Source organism: Ursus arctos, unplaced genomic scaffold, assembly GCF_023065955.2.
Source record: "Ursus arctos isolate Adak ecotype North America unplaced genomic scaffold, UrsArc2.0 scaffold_18, whole genome shotgun sequence".
NCBI lineage: Eukaryota > Metazoa > Chordata > Mammalia > Carnivora > Ursidae > Ursus > Ursus arctos.
The window spans coordinates 53,257,924-53,273,684 of record NW_026622852.1 but is presented as its reverse complement, the minus strand read 5'-3'; the positions used below and the strand labels follow the sequence as shown (position 1 = coordinate 53,273,684).

General features: G+C 58.0%; 1 protein-coding gene across 2 annotated transcripts; it reads left to right on the top strand.

The window, feature by feature from the left end:
- Window positions 1–5,201: 5,201 nt before the first annotated feature.
- Window positions 5,202–15,024, top strand: AK1 (adenylate kinase 1). Of its 2 annotated transcripts, none has more exons than XM_026514035.4 (7): window positions 5,202–5,296; window positions 8,109–8,147; window positions 9,727–9,762; window positions 9,942–10,105; window positions 10,805–10,921; window positions 13,309–13,500; window positions 13,757–15,024. In XM_026514035.4, the coding sequence occupies exons 2-7, from the start codon at window positions 8,141–8,143 to the stop codon at window positions 13,823–13,825; spliced, it is 585 nt and encodes a 194-aa protein (XP_026369820.1). In that variant the 5' UTR covers window positions 5,202–5,296; window positions 8,109–8,140; the 3' UTR covers window positions 13,826–15,024. The 2 variants fall into 2 exon arrangements, with proteins under 2 accessions (XP_026369820.1, XP_026369821.1); XM_026514036.4 differs by lacking the exon at window positions 5,202–5,296 and adding an exon at window positions 7,790–7,901.
- The last annotated feature ends 737 nt before the right edge of the window (window positions 15,025–15,761 follow it).

Here is a 15,761-nt window from a genome sequence, read left to right as displayed (position 1 = left end):
AGGGGAGGGGCCCTGTGGCAGTTCTGTCCCAAGCAGGCCCTGGAGGGTGCTAAGGACTGCGGGACCATGACACGGGGCACTTTGTAGAGGTGACATTCTTCTGAGGCCTGAAGGAGGAGGAGGAGGCCTGTAGAAGTTTGGGGGAAGTGCTTCAGGCAGGGAGAGGGGGGAGGGCGGGCAATGATTGGTGTCACAGAAAGCAGCTCCAGAGCACTGGAGGGAGGAAGCCAGAGGAGCACAACGAAGTGGAGACCAAGGGGGGTGAGGGGTGGGGGGGGCGGCTCAGAGTTTGGCTCTAGAGCCTGGGGGCGCTGAGGGCAGGGAGTGGAAATTTCCTGCAGGGCCCAGCGGGAAGGAGGCGGCAGGGCTGTAGCCCTGGGAGGAGCCTGGCGAGTCCTGGACTCCACGGGCTGCTGTCACCCTCTAGGCAAAAGGGTTTGTTTACTCCAGGTTGGCAGGAGGAAGGGGTCCTGACCCTGGCAGATTACAACCTGTTTAGGCAGATAAGATACCCTTGGGAGCAGAGGCCTGACAAAGGGCGCTGTGTGAGACGAGGGAGGGCTGCAGGGACCAGGGGGAAGAGCTCTCTCCAGCACAGGGCCACCTGGGAGGGTGGGCCACAGAGCTGGGAGGTGAGAGGGACACCCTGCCTTTGTCCCTTGCTCACCTACACACGCAACAGGCAGCCACGTGCCATGTGCCGTGTTAGTCCCATGCAAAGGCTTCTGGGAATCTGGGTCCAGGCAGAGATTCTCTCCCAGAATACTGTGGCCCTTTCGTCTGCTCATCGGTGGGCATGAAGGGAGGTGCGTGGGAGGGCATTAAGAGGGGAGTTGGTGGGGCACCTGGGGGGCTCAATCCATTAACTGTCTGCCTTCGGCTCAGGTTATGATCTCAGGGTCCTGGGATTGAACCCCTCATGGGGCTCCCTGCTCAGTGGGGAGCCTGCTTCTTCCTCTCTGCCTGCTGCTCCCCCTGCTTGTGCTCTCTCTCTCTCTGTTAAATAAATGAATAAAATCTTAAAAAAAAAGAAAAAGAGGGGGGTTGGTTGCTGGGGTGGACCCTGGGACAGTTCAATTTAGCATCAGAAGGTAGGACTTGAGAAGATGAGGGCAGGACGCATGGGGCCCTCAACCCCACAGACTCACTGCGTCAGATGGGACCCAGCAGAGACTGGTCCACTCACTGCCCAAACCGACTTCCTAAAACCACCTCACTATGGTCCTCTTCACTCTGAAACCTTCACTGGCTCCCCAGTGTGCCCAGGACCAAACCTACCTCTTCCTTTGGGGTTCAGAGCCCCCTATATCCCTGTGTATCCCTTTCCCAGTTACCCCTCTGAGGCCCCTCCTTGGGGCTGGGGGCATGTCCTACCAGCTGCAGACCTGACCTGTGCTTCCCGAAAGCAGCCACTCCAGCTGTTTCCTGCAATGCTCAGCTCAGCGCCCACCCGGGGCAGCTGGGCTGCGTGGTTCCAGCTGTGAGCCTCCGTGTGAGGCCGCCGCAGAGTCAGCCTCCCCCAAGCTGGCTTGTCTTCAAGCCTTGAGATTCTTTCTTTAACCAAAATATTTTTTAAATATTAAAAAAACTGGTTTCATTTTATATGTTTACAGGTTTGTTTTTTTTTATTTTTTATTTTTTATTTTTATTATTATTATTTTTAAAGATTTTATTTATTTATTCAACAGAGATAGAGACAGCCAGCAAGAGAGGGAACACAAGCAGGGGGAGTGGGAGAGGAAGAAGCAGGCTCATAGCAGAGGAGCCTGACGTGGGGCTCGATCCCGGAACGCCGGGATCATGCCCTGAGCCGAAGGCAGACGCTTAACCGCTGCGCCACCCAGGCGCCCCTGGTTTGTTTTTTTTTTAAAGATTTATTTATTTGAGAGAGCACAAGCAGGGAGAGGGAGAAGCAGGCTCCCCGCTGAGCTGGAAGCCCCCCACAGGGCCCGATCCCAGGACCCCGAGCCAAAGGCAGACGCTTAACCAACTGAGCCATCCAGGCGCCCCAGGTATTTTTTTTTTTTCCTTTCACGTTATAAAATAACATAAGCCACACAAATGATACAAGTTAGAGGGTATCACCTGGTCCTGTTCCCTGTTAACAGTTTGATATAATCTTCCAGATTTTTCCTCTATGCAATGTTTTTCCTTTCCCCTTCTCCCTTCTCTCCTTTCCTTCTTCCTCCCCCTCTTCCTCCCTGCCTCCCTTTTTCTTTTTTTAGGTTATAGCTGGGGAAAAAAAATCCTGACACTTTAATATCCCAGCATCGGTGGAAAATCCACAGGTCATACACAAACAAAATTAAAAAGGTACCCAAATACAGAAATGTGAAAGTTCAAAGAACTTTCCAACTTGCTCAAGTAGAATTATAAGAAAGCGAAATCGTGTTTTTCACAGAGACTTCAATATGGCTGAGACAAGGATGCAGACTAGAACAGGTACTTAAAAGTGGTTTTTTTCCAGTTTTTAAGATTTTAAAATGTCTTTTTATTGTGGCAAAAACCACATAAAATTTACTACTTGCCCATTTTTAAGGGTACAGTTTGGGAGTGTTAAGTACGCTTACCTTGTTGTAAAACATCTCCAGAACTTTCTCATCTCATGTGTCTGAAAGTCGAAATCTATTAAACAGCAACTCTGAGTTTCCCCTTCCCCACCCAGCCCCTGGTTGCCCTTCTGCTTTCTGTTTCTATGAATTTGAGCACTCTAGATACTTCCTATCGCTAGTATCATACACTCTTTGTCTTTTTGTGACTGGCTTATTTCACTGAACATCGTGTCCTCAAGGTACATCTGTGTTAAAATTGTTTTATGTATAAAGTCATAGGTGTTTGTTTTATTTTTAGAAAGCCAGCCAGCCAGCCTTTAAGTAAGAAGTGAAAGTCCCACCTCCTTGAGGGGTCATGTACACCCGTCCCCCTGCCCCCTCTGATCTGCTTCATTTCACCGACTTAAAGATACCATCGATGTGATTAGAAGACACCACGAGTTCAGAGACGTTAAAAAAAAGCAACAAAAACCCCGTAGGAATAGATTTTACACACACACGCCCCTGCATGTTTAGAATTATTTTCACTGGGCTCTTTGCCTGTTTCCCTTGCTTGGGCAGCCAGCCACACAGACCTCTGGCTTCCTTTGTCGTGTGGACGCGAACTGCAGAGCCCACCCCACACAGCCCGGCTACGCCACCATCCCCCCCATCCGGCCAGCCCCACTGGCGCTGGAGAACCATCCCATACCCACTTCGTGCCCCGATGTGGGGTTCCTGAAGGTAGAGGGCACATTTAACATTTCAGTTGGCACCATCAGTTTGCTTTTCCCAAAGGTGGCGCCAGTGCCCTCAGCCACCTACAGCTTTTGAGAGGCCTTTCCAGACACTTCAGCTTCAAACTTCTAAGGCAGAACCTCTAACCCAGCACCCACCCCTCCCACAGATGGGGAAACGAAGGTCCCAAGAAACGGGGGCCCTTGTCTCAGGTCACAGGTGGCAGAGCTAGGACTAGACCCAGGCCTTATCGTCCTGGCTGTTTTTGCTTACCCCCCACCTGCGGTAGTCTCACTTTCCTGGTACTCGCGCTGTCTTGCTCAAACACCTTCCATGGCTCCCTAGTGCCTACAAGACAAACTCGAAGTGCAACTCACCGCTCTCTGGGGCCGCCACCTTCAAGGTCGTGATGTGGTCTAGCTGTCAGCTGCATGAGTTCTGACACTATGGTCCTGGTCTCTGCCCCGTGGCATTATTGAGCACGTCCTGCTATATGCCTGTCTCCACGAAGGAACTCCTCCCTTCTACCTATTTTAATGGAAGATGAAACAAAAGCATTTATGTGGGGTCTGAGAACTATAATTTGGGGAGCACAAATTCAGGGAGCAACCCCGATTGTGTCCCCTTGTGGAGTAAAAGCCAGGGGTCTTCATTAGCAAATTGTGGAAGTATTAGGAAGACCACACACATTGTTTCCAAACATTATGATCGGAAGAATGACATTTTACAGTGCGTCAGGTTTCTAGTTCGTTATGACAGTTACCAGGAAAATATCTGATTTTTATCAAGAATGAGGGTGCAGGGGTGCCTGGGTGGCTCAGTCGGTTAAGCATCTGCCTTCGGCTCAGGTCATGATCCCAGGGTCCTGGGATCAAGCCCCATGGTGGGCTCCCTGCTTGGTGGGGGCCTGCTTCTCCCTCTCCCTTTCCCCCTGCTTACGCTTGCTCTCTGTCAAATAAATAAAATCTTTAGGGGGAAAAAAAGAATGGGGGTGCAGCAGCTCTGTGTTCCGTCATATGCCTTTGTCCAGTTCAATAGTTCAGAATCCCTGTGTCAAAAAGTGGATGAAGTTTTTGTTCCAAAACAATTCTTTACGTTCAGAGGTACTACACGGGTCCTTGCTGGGGACGTCTTTTTTACAGGTGTGACCCTCACTTTCCTCCGGGTTTAAGGACTCACAGACCCGGTATGAGCCCAGCACTCTGCCCAGTGCCTGGTCCAGTGAGCGCTCATTCATGGGAACTGTTCTTTTTTTCCGGATTGTCGCCCCCCCCCCCCCACCTAGGTACCCACATCCCATTCAGCATTCTGACCAGCCCGCAGCCTTACTCACCTCCTGGGGGCCGCCTGGCAGTTCAATGGAGACAGAGCTGATTTTGTATAATCTTCTAGGCAACCACTAGCAGGGAAATAGGTCCCTGGAGGGTCTTCGGGGTCCTGAGAGAGTTTCAGTCCCAGAGGAGTTCTTGGGCCCCTTCTAACAGGAGAGGGGGCGTTGAGGGGGGGTGTGTCTCGGCCCAGGGGCCTCTGGGCAGGATCTGAGGAGGGGTGGAGGGACTGGTCTGTCAAAGCCCCCAGAATCCATGCATCGGTTGCCTCCCGAGCTGGGCCTGGCCTCTCTCTGCCAACAATTTGCCATGGGATTTTGTGCAAAGAGCCTCTTCTCTCTGGGTCTGTTTCCCCACCTGTCATACGGGGAAACCCGGCCCCGTTCCCCTGCGGTGAAGTGGATACACGGAAGATCAGGCAGGGACGGAGAAAACCCTGCGGGCGCAGCCACCTGGGAGTGCACGATGGGGGGGCGGCGGCCTTGCTCTGGCTTCCCATCGGGGCTCACCCGGGTCCAGGCCCCCCTCCCTCCCGGTCGGCTCTCCCTCCCTCCTTCCTTCCCTCCCTGCCCTCGCGGAGCGCTGGCTCCCGGCATGCTGCGCGCTGCTGACAGCCTTATAAATAGTCGCCTTTGCGAGCGGCCAGCGAGGACGGGCAGGGCACCACTGGCCCCGGCGCCCGCCGCACCCCTCCCCCAGGTCAGTGCGTGCCCGCGTGCATGTCCGGGCGCGGGGGGCGCCTCTGCGGGGGGGGGGGGGGACGGGAGCCGCGCGCGCGCGCCTGCGGCAGCGGGTCTGTGTGTGTCCGGGCATCCTCGGGGTTTGTGCGGCTGTGTGTTTGTATGGGTGGCTGTGATCCGCGTGTATTCGCCTGCCTGTTCTTCAAAGGCTCTGCTCTGGCTATTTGTGCCGCCCTGCGCGTGCCCCTGTCGGGGGATGTGTGGGCAGTCCCTCCTAGCCTCCTAGACAGTCGCCCTTTGTCCGGGCTGGCACTCCTGGCACTGGGGCTCCAGGTCCCTGCCCTTGGCACGTCCCAGCTGGGGCCCAGGGAAGGGGGCTGTGGCCTGACGCCCTGCCTGGGAGGACCTGGCGGGGCCGCCCATGGGATGGCAGGAGCTATCCTCCCATGTCATTTTGAGTGCTGGGGGGACAGGAAGCCCCCTGGATGTTTGGCCCCCTGCCCCAGCCTCCTGAAAGGGTGGGGGCTTTAAGGGAGCCCGGGGCCGACACATGGGACCTTTTCCGAGCACCGCTCAGGTATCCACTTAGGACTCTCCAACAGCAGCAGGACAGGGCCTGGGGCAGGGGGTGCGCCGGCCCAGAGAGGGGACACCAGCTGCCCAAGGTCACACACCTGAGTGATGAGCCCTTAAGTGGCTGTCCCTCTGGGCCTCAGTTCCCCAGGCCCCCGGTCATGAGAGGAGTTGCTGCAGCCTGGATCCGGGGGCCTTATAAGGCCTGGGTGTGAGCCAGTAACCCAACTCCGTCTTGGACCCCTGGCCTCTGTGAGGCCTCCTCACCGCCCAAGTTATTTTGGACCAAGGAAGTGGCAGGTGCCAGCAGGACAGAGGGGCTTGGGTTACTGGGAGGAGGCAGGGCAAGGTGGGTGCGAGGCCACCCCACAGGGTGTCACCTCAGGCTCTCCCTAGCCTGCGGACCCTCCTCCTCCCTCGCCAGCTGCTGCGGGGCGTTGGCAGCTTCTACCCTTCCTTGTGCACACTCGGCAGGAAAGAGGCCATAACTCATGCCCCACGAGTGGCGGGACAGTCAGCAAAACTGCTTAAAGACCTACTGGGTGCCAGGCGTAAAGCAGCAGAAAATGCAGCCCGAGTTTGACCCCAGCCGAGCTCTGGAGCAAGTCTGTCCTCCTCTTCAAGCCTCAAATCCCTTCCAAGACAGCTGCGAGCACGGCATGAGGCCCCCAGCCCTATGCTCAGCCCAGGGCCAGGCCCAGTCTGGTGGGGGCACACAGGCCGGCCGTACAACAGAGGGGTCCAGTACTGTATGGTGTGTGCGATGCTGGGGGCGTTCGAAGGAGGCACCTGCCAGTGTGGGAGTGGAGGGCAGAATCCAGGAAGACTTCCTGAAGGAGGTGACAGCTGAACTGAGTCCTAGTCAGTAGCACCTGGGGAAAGGTATCCAGGCATCAGGTGCAACAGTAGCCAGGGCCTGGAGGTGGGACACGGTCATGGTGGGTGAGGAAGCTCCAAGCAGTTCAAACGGTGGCTGTTAAGGCTGCAGAGGGGGCCAGGGGCCAGGTTGTTGGATCCTGTCATCCATGCTAGGGGCCCAGGCTTTATCTTGGGAGCTGAGGGGGCCACACGTGGAAGGGTTTTAAGCAGGTGAGCAATGTGGTTTGATGCTTATCAGAGAGAATCCTGCAACCTGACTGGTGGGGTATGGAGGTAGGGAGACCCATGGGAGGCTGGGGCAGTGGCCAGGCGCCCTGCTTGCAACCAGGAAGTGGAGGTGAGCACACAGGCTAGAGAGAGAGTTGGGATGTGCGTGTGCAGGGTGGAAGTGGAGTGTGGGAGAAAGGTGTTCAAGCAGACTGGGGCCTCTGGCTGGGCAACAGGGCGCGGAACTGGGGAAGTGGGACGGTCTGTGGGGACTCCAGGCCTGTCCAGGGACTGTAGACTTACGGGGCTGGGGAGGGAGCCCGGGGCTGGCTGAGCAGAGACAGGGGTCCTGGGAACCTGAAGCCAGCGGTGTGAGGGTGAAGTGAGGGGCCTGGGTTTGGGGGGACGCCATGCAGGGGGAATGCCGGCTGAGGGTCGGGCGTCAAAGGTCAAGGCAAGAGTGGCTGTGTTGGTCCCTGGTGGCCTTGGGGAGGGCGGGTGGGTGTGGAGGGGACAACTCTAGGTGGAAGGAGAAGTTGAAGCAGAGTGGGGTCCCCGGAGGGGGTGGAGTTGGCTCACATGCTGAGGGGAAGGCAGGTGGTAGAGCGAGATCCTCGAGGGGGTGAGGGAACAGGGGTCATGTGGGGGGGGGGTGAGAGCCTGGGGACAGTCCCCCCCATGAAAACTGTACAGAGCTGTGTCCCTTGAGCAGCTCCTGCAGCTCCCTCCCCCTCGGGCCTCTGTGTCCCTTTGAGCACCCTCGTCCAAACCCCATCCCGGATGAGGACACACACCCCGCCCAAGTCCCTCTTCCCGCCTCCAGCCTCCCGGAGCTTTCCTCCCGGCTCTGGGGAGCGTCTCCAAGGTGTCGGGCAGCTGTCTGGTCTGGGACTTTCAAGGGGAGCAGCCCAGCCGTTGCTGACGCCACTGTTTATGTCCCTCAGGACCGTGTTCATCGGCAAGAGGTTGGGAAGGGGTTGAGGCCCTTTAGTAACAGTGGAAGCATAAGGAGGAGAGGTGACTTTCCCAAGGTCACCCAACCTTCGGGGCCTGCCCTGCCCTGTACCCTTGGGAGCGTCAGGGCCTGGCACACACCGTGTGGCTGGGCAGGAGCAGGGGCAGGGTGGAGAGAAGGCCCCCTCACCTGCCCCACCTGTGCCCTTGTCTTGCAGCGCGCTGACTCGGCTCCCCGGACCTCAGCAGGATGGAAGGTACCAAGGCTCTTCTTTGCTGCTTGCTGCCTGGGCCTCAGTGTGCCCATCTGTTAAGGGGGGGTGCTTTCAGGAGACGTTCTGGGAAGGGTTGGAGGAGGTTCTGGGGCTGCCGGAGGGGCCCGTCTGGGAGCCTCCAGCATCCTCCTCAGGCATTTCACGGGATCTGCCAGCTCCAAGATTAATTTTAGAAGCGAAGAGGCCTCCTTGAGGCTCCTGAGGGCCCCATAGCTCACCTCCTACGCTGGTATTTATAGAGCTGAATCCCTGCCTCTTTCTAGAAAGGGTGGGTGCTGGCAAGGGGAGGCTAGCCCTGGGGAGAGGCCCCAAATGTGCAAATGGCAAGCCTAACAAGGACAAGGCAAGCTCCAGCCCCTCTGTGGGACTCAGTTTCTCCATCGTCCGGAGGGGGTGGGGCTTGAGGCTCCTTTGGGCCCTCCTGGCCTGCCGTGGGCCGTGGGCCGGGACCTGGTGGGAGGCAGGCGGCCAGCAGAGAGCCTGGCTGGCCCGCCTCCTGGCAGTATCACCGCCCCATCCTTGGCCTTGTGCCTCAGCCTGGGTGGCTCTTAAAGGAGCCTGCCGCTGCCGCCTGAGCCGGGGCCCCCCCTTCTACCCCTTGGGCCCCACACATCAGCTGCCGCTGGGCTGGGACCACCCCTACCTCCAGGTCGTACCTGGCGCTTGGCTGGCAGTTGGTGGGAGACCACGGGAGCAGCTGTTCTTCTGACAGCTCCTCTAGGCCTCCAGCCTCAGGGCCAGAGGGCCCCCAGCAGCTGCAAGTCTTCCTCAGTGGGGACAGACAGAGAGCCAGAGGGGGATAGGGACTCCTTCCCTAAGGTGACACAGGGAGGGCCTACTTCCCTGGGAAGAGCAGAAGGCCAGGCAGCCTGAGAACAGGGCCCAGGTTCTGGTTCTGGGTCTGGGATCCTCGGAGCAGGGCCCTTGCCTCCCTAGGCCTCAGTTTCTCCTGCATGATGAGGCCGTGGTCTTGCTGAGTTCTAAGGGCTGGCGAGGCAGAGGCTGGAGCGTGCGTTTGCCTCCCTCTCTGGGCGAGGGCGCTCCGTGCCCACCGCAGCCCTTTTCCCTGGCAACCGTCTCCGGGGCAACATATGTTGTGGTTGCCAGCCCCATACTTGTACCGCCCGGGGAAGGCGGGCAATGGGCAGGCCCAGGGTCTGGGAGGGGAAGGGCAGGGGACGCGGGAGAACGGGACCATGGGGGCCTGCTGCTCGGGAACCCGCCGCACTGCGGAAGACTCGAAGGCCAGAGGTGACCCGCTGCCGCCCAGCCACCCCAGGGAGGGGCTGTGAGGGTTGGCATCTGAGCCCCCTCGAGTTGTCCTCAGCCTGGGCCGCGTCTGTAGCCTCCAGGCCTTTGCCTTATGCTGGTTCGGCTGCCTGGACGCCCTCTCCTCCCTGACCGCTGAGCTTTGCTCGGCCCGTCCCTGGTCACTCTGGGCAGGAGCGTGAGCTGTGTCCGTCCCTCTGCCTGCGGCCTCGCACGGGCCTAGACCGCGGACGTGCTTTGAGCTCTTGGTCAAGCGAGTCACCAAACTCTGCTTCCCTTTTCTCTCCCACAGAGAAGCTGAAGAAAACCAAGATCATCTTTGTGGTGGGTGAGTCCAAGGCAGGCGGGTCAGGCAGGAAGCAGGGAGGTTCGTTGCAGGCGCTGGTGGGAGCCTGGGCCTGGGGCTGCACCCGGGGCTCTGGCCCTCCTCCGCTGGGTGACCTGGGCAGGTCCTCTCCCTGCGGCAGCCCCGTTTTGCGGGGCTTCTGAATGGGTGGGCGCTTGCAGGCGGGCCCGGCTCGGGGAAGGGCACCCAGTGTGAGAAGATTGTCCAGAAGTACGGCTACACCCACCTCTCCACCGGGGACCTCCTGCGGGCCGAGGTCAGCTCGGGCTCTGCCAGGGGCAAGATGCTGTCGGAAATCATGGAGAAGGGGCAGCTGGTGCCACTGGTGAGTGAGCCCGGTGGGGTGGGGGGTGATGGTGGCCCTGAGTGGGCTTCTGCCAGCAAAGTCCATGACGCCCTGGCAATGCTGCCTTGATCTTCCCTGGCTCCAAACACTTCTGGCTCCAGTCCCCATTGACCTTGGCAAAAAATTCCTTCTAGAAGCTCCCGAAGCTTCTAGGACCCTGCCCCTGCTGCCGACCCCTTCGGCCTCACACCACACATTCACCCCCCAGCTCTCCACTTCCCGGCTGCCCTGGCCTTTCAGTCCTGTCAATCTCATCAGATTCCTTCCCGCCTAGAATGTTCTTTCCTCCTCAGCTTTCAGAACTCCCTGACGCCACAGATTCGAGCTTAGAGCCCCTCATTTTATAACTCCAGAAGCCCTCCTTCTTTGCCCATTCAACCCGTGTCATGTTTGGAAATTGCTAAATCGACCTCCCCACACTTGAGCTTAAGGGCTGCTTGGTTCACAGTGCTTTCCTCAGGGCCCGGGCCGGGAGCGGGCTCGGGGAAGGGGCTGAGTCGCTGTTGTTGGATGACTGGGTGGGTGAACGAAGGGTCGATCAACCAGTCAAGTCTTCACATTCAAAGGAGGCTTCCTGGAGAGCAGGGCTTGTTTGGAACATCTTTATTAGGGCAGAGGCCTGGAGGAGGAGGTGGGGAAAGGAGCTCATGACCCCTCCATCTTTTCCTGTGCCCCCAGGAGACAGTGTTGGACATGCTCCGAGATGCCATGGTGGCCAAGGTAGATACTTCCAAAGGCTTCCTGATTGATGGCTACCCTCGGGAGGTACAGCAGGGAGAGGAGTTTGAGCGGAGGGTAAGGAGCAACCTGCTGGGTTGTTTGGGGGCTGTGATGTGGGGTGGCCACGCAGAGGCTGCCATGATGGCCAGACAGAGTTTGGGGCAGAGAGAGAGAGACACTAATTGCGGGGTTGGGTGGGAAGAGGGGTAAGGAGGAAAACTAGGGAAGAGTTTCCAGAAGTCTTTCTGGAAGTCTAAAAGAAAAGTCTAGAAGGAGAGGAGACACAGGCTGGGGAGCTTACAAACCTGGGCTCAGGTTCTAGCTCAACAGGCCTTAGGCCAATCATTCTGCCTCCTTGAACCTCATCAGTCCCCCATTTGCAAAATGGGGGGACACAGTTGGCAGCTGCCTTAAGGAGCAGAATGCGATTAGAGAGAATGTACCCTTCCAAAGTGGGGCTTGGCACCTTATAAACCCGTCATCAAAGGGGCAGGGGGCAGGATGGACAGGGCGGGAAGAGTCCAGCCGTTGTGGGGAGAACTGAATCTAGGGGGCAGGGCAGCCGGGACTGCTGTGGGGGTTCAGGCCTGGCTGGAGGCTTCTGAGGCCAGGGAGTCCAGTCTCCTTCCATGGGGAACGGGGAGTCTGACTGGAAAAAGTAGGCCTCAAGGATGATGGCTCCGAGCTGCCTGAAACGGACACCCAGCAGGAAAACAGGGTGGGGGCACCTCTCTCAAAGACACGCGCACACACACACAGGCACACAAGCTCATGTATTTGCACGTACATACAGAGGACACACGTGCACAGGCACGCATGCACGCGCACATCCGGGCACACACACACACACTCGTGCAACGGGATGCATGTGGACACAGCACACGTATACACAGGGATGTACATGCGTGCACACGCATGGGCACACACACACACACACTCATACCTCTGGGGTCACAGGTCATACTAGGGAAATAGGGCTGCAGGGGGGAGAGGGGTTAGCGAGGGGTGAGGCGGGCTCAAGGAGGGCTTCTTGGCAAAGGGACTCCCTCCCAGCCTCGCGGGGAGGACCAGGCGTCCCAGTAGGCTGGGGTGGGACCAGACCCCCAATCCCCACTTCCCAAGCCTGGGAGGCTGGGGCCGTCGCTGGGCTTCTGCAGCTTTGAGCCTCATCCACAGGTAGGAGATGTCATATCCTGACCTTTACGTGCCTGCAGGACCTCAAGAAAGTGTCTACCCTGCTCTGGGCCTCAGTTTCCCTGTCTTTGAAACGGAAGTGGGCTGGGCTTCCTTTAGACTAGGAGGCCATGGACACTGTGGTCAGGTGCCTGGCAGCCTCAAACATGTCCCGTCATGACACACACGGACCAGCTGTGTGATGTCACCTCCGACCCTCAGGGCCACATCTGGAACATGAGATTACTAAAAGTCTGCCTCCCTCCTGGGGCCGTTGCGGGCGCCGCTGCGGGCAGTGGGTCTGGGCACCTGGTCTTCTCAGCTCTGAACGCCAGGGGGCGTCAGGACCTCGCCGAAGGAGGACAGGTCAGCCTTGTTCTTCTTGCCCTTCGTGGTGGAGGAAACGCTTATTCCAATGACAGTGACACTGTTCAGAACCACCCCCCACCCCAGAGCTCAGCAGCCCGTCATCCCTCCGCTCAGCCCTTGTCAGGTCCTTGTGCAGCCCCGCTGTGTCAGACAGCTGCCTCTCCGCCGTCAGGGGCTCCTGGCCTGGCGGGGGAGAGGGACGCTAAGTAAATAACCAGAGGCCTCCTGAGACATTCTGGGCAAAGAAGGAGAGGGGACTGAAGAGCCTGTCCCAGGTTGCTGGGGATGGCGGTGGGGGTGGCATCTGGGAAGACTGCCCTGGAGGAATGAGATTTTAGTTCAAATCTGAAGGCCAGCGCTTGGAATAGAGGGTAAGGATTCCTGGCATGAGCCAAGGCCTGGCACAGGAGGAGGCTGATGAGAGCCCAGGCGACAGAGAGTCAGTGTGGCTGAAGCAAGGAGAGCAGGAAACACGAGAGGAGGGGGGCGGGAGGCCCTCTTCTGAGGGCACTGGGGAGCCATGGGAGAGGTTGGGAGCAAGAGAGTGGTTTTCAGGGGCGCCTGGGTGGCTCAGTCGTTAAGTGTCTGGCTTCAGCTCGGGGCGTGATCCCAGAGTTCTGGGATCGAGCCCCACATCAGGCTCCTCCCCTGGAAGCCTGCTTCTTCCTCTCCCACTCCCCCTGCTTGTGTTCCCTCTCTCGCTGGCTGTCTCTCTCTCTCTGTCAAATGAATAAATAAAATCTTAAAAAAAAAAAAAAAAATCTTAAAAAAAAAAAAGTGAGTGGTTTTCGGAAGGTCCCTCGGGCTGCCTTGGGGGAGGGCTTGGAGGTCTGAGTGGGTCTCAGGTGGGACCTCCGACTCAGGAGGATGGGGAGGAGGGGGCAGGAATGGGGCCCCTATGAGTACCGCTCTGCCCGCAGATCGGACAGCCCACGCTGCTGCTGTATGTGGACGCAGGCCCTGAGACCATGACCCAGCGGCTCCTGAAGCGCGGAGAGACCAGCGGGCGAGTGGACGACAATGAGGAGACCATCAAGAAGCGGCTGGAGACCTACTACAAGGCCACGGAACCGGTCATTGCTTTTTATGAGAAACGTGGCATCATTCGTAAGGTGCGCCCCCTGCAGGCCGCAGGTAGTCCTAGGAAACTGGGGTTTTTGCCCCCCGGGGGTGGCCAAAATTCCGGTGACCTTGGGCCAGCCCTCCTCTCCAGGCCTTGGTTTCCCCACTGGCTCGGTGACAGGCTGCCGTCCCCTGTGGCTGGGCTCAGAGAGCCAGGCCAGGCCTCTGGGGGAAGTGAGCCCCTGCCTCGGTGGGGCCCACCCAGCCCTCCCCACCATCTCTGCCCTTCCGGCCCTCTCCCCACAGGTCAACGCTGAAGGCTCCGTGGACAGTGTCTTCACCCAAGTCTGCACCCACCTGGATGCCCTCAAGTAGCTGCACGGGAGCCCCTTCCCCAGCCGAGCCCCGCCCCACCCCTGTCCTGACTGAGGCTGTCCTGGCCTGAGCTCAGCGCCTCCACCCTGCCCGGCTGGAGCACAGACAGAGGAAGCCACTTTATCCTGTTTTCATGGACAGCCAAGCACTAAAGGAATTTCCAAGGACATTCGGTTTTATTCCTTTTTCTTTGCTTTCACTGGAGTTGATCCATGTGGTATGGCCTCTCCTAGCCCTTCACCCTCCCCGTCCTCTTCAGGCCCTTCAGCCCTCCTTGGCCAGCTGCTCTCCCCTAGTACCACGGGAAAACCCAGGGCCCTTCCTCACCCAGGGCATGCCGGGGCTGGGGGTCCAGAGTGACTGAAGCAGGATCCTTCTCTCCGGGACTGATGGTCAGACGCAGCTGAGCCCCAACCTGGGTTCCTCCGAATCCTTGCTGGGCGGGCTTGGCCCTGACCCCTCATGTCTCTGCTCATGTTTTCTGTGCTTCACGCCACTGGGGCCTGTGTGTGGCAGGCGGCAAGGTCATGGGCTGTGGGGGGCTGCCTGGGCAGCGGGGATGGTGCACGTCAGGGGTCTGGGTGGGCGGCGAATTGGCTTCCCAGGTACAAAAAGTCTGAGGGTCCGAAGAGGGCATGGAGAATGAATGGTCAGCAGTACCTCCCTGAGGAGGTGAGACGTGGAGGACCTCCCACCGTATGTCCCTGGACAGGTCACCACCTGCCCTTTCTGAGCCCATTTCCAAATTTGAGTTAGGGTCCATGCCCCCTGCCCCCCCCCCCACCCCTCAAGTGAGGACGAGAACACACTGAACAGGGGTGTGGGCTGGCAGTCACCATGGCTGTGGGAGCCGAGACCAGAGCGGCCTTGGAGATGAGCAGGGCTGGGGTGCTTTGGGGAGGGTACCCCAGAATCCCCCGGGGGGGGGAACCATCTTTCCTTTCCTGTTCTTTCACTCTGGGATCTCATCACCAAGAAAGGCTCAACTTGGTGCTCATGTGTCCTCAACACCTGTCCCAGCCCAGCTGACTCCCGTTAGAGCCAAGCGGGCCTTCGGCGGGCCACACATGGCTGGAACGAGATCCACGAGGGGCTGATTGTGCCCGCGCTGTGGCCCTTTTCATTTATGGCAAGTGTGGCTGGTTTTCCATCTACATTAGTTATTTACATTTTCCTTTAAAATAAAAATATTTAAGTTATAGAAGTGAGTCTATCGAAAGACGAACACAAAACAAATGAGAGCACAGGGGAGGTAGGAGAAGGCAAGCATCACACGGGGATGAGCCTTCCGGGCTGGGTGGGCACGCGGGGACGGGGACACACACACACACACGCCCCCCCCAGCTCAGGGTTGTCCGGATCGGCGTGAGGGTGAGCGGGGAAGACACGCCAAAGCTGATGAAGAGCTAGAGAACTCACCCGACAGTAGCATCTCCATGATCTTTTTTTTTTTTAATTATAGCATCATCGATTCAGGTGTGTCCCCGCTTAATGAGACCCTGAGCTGACCCAAACTACCGTTCGCCACAGAACCATGTTGTTCACTTAAAAAGCAAGTTGAAAACTTGAAATAAAAAAGAAAACGCCAAACACAGAAATGTAAAAGCTCCAGTAACTGCCACCCCATTCTTGCCACCACAGACCTTCCTTCGAGGGTTTCCTTCATGCAGCCGGTCCCTGGAGGTGGAGCTCTGGAGTGGGGCCTTGTAGATACCCAAGAGCTCGCTTCACCGTGAGAGAGGTCATGGAAGGGGACAGGGAAGAGCTCTGCAGATCCATAGAGGCTTGCTGGATGGAATGCAGGTGAGCAGGGTGCAGGAGCAAGAGACAAGTCTGGAAGGGGCAGATTTGCAGGGCCTTGAATGCCGACCCAAGTATCTAGTCTCTCCCCTAAGGGGAACGGGAGGCTCATAAAGAGTTTTGGGAGGGGGCGCCT

Bases quoted from the DNA above. Each gene is read 5' to 3' on its own strand.
- AK1 (XM_026514035.4), top strand. The intron at 9,763-9,941 runs GTGAGTCCAAGG...GGGCGCTTGCAG, and splicing joins CAAGATCATCTTTGTGGTGG to GCGGGCCCGGCTCGGGGAAG. The intron at 13,501-13,756 runs GTGCGCCCCCTG...CTCTCCCCACAG, and splicing joins AACGTGGCATCATTCGTAAG to GTCAACGCTGAAGGCTCCGT.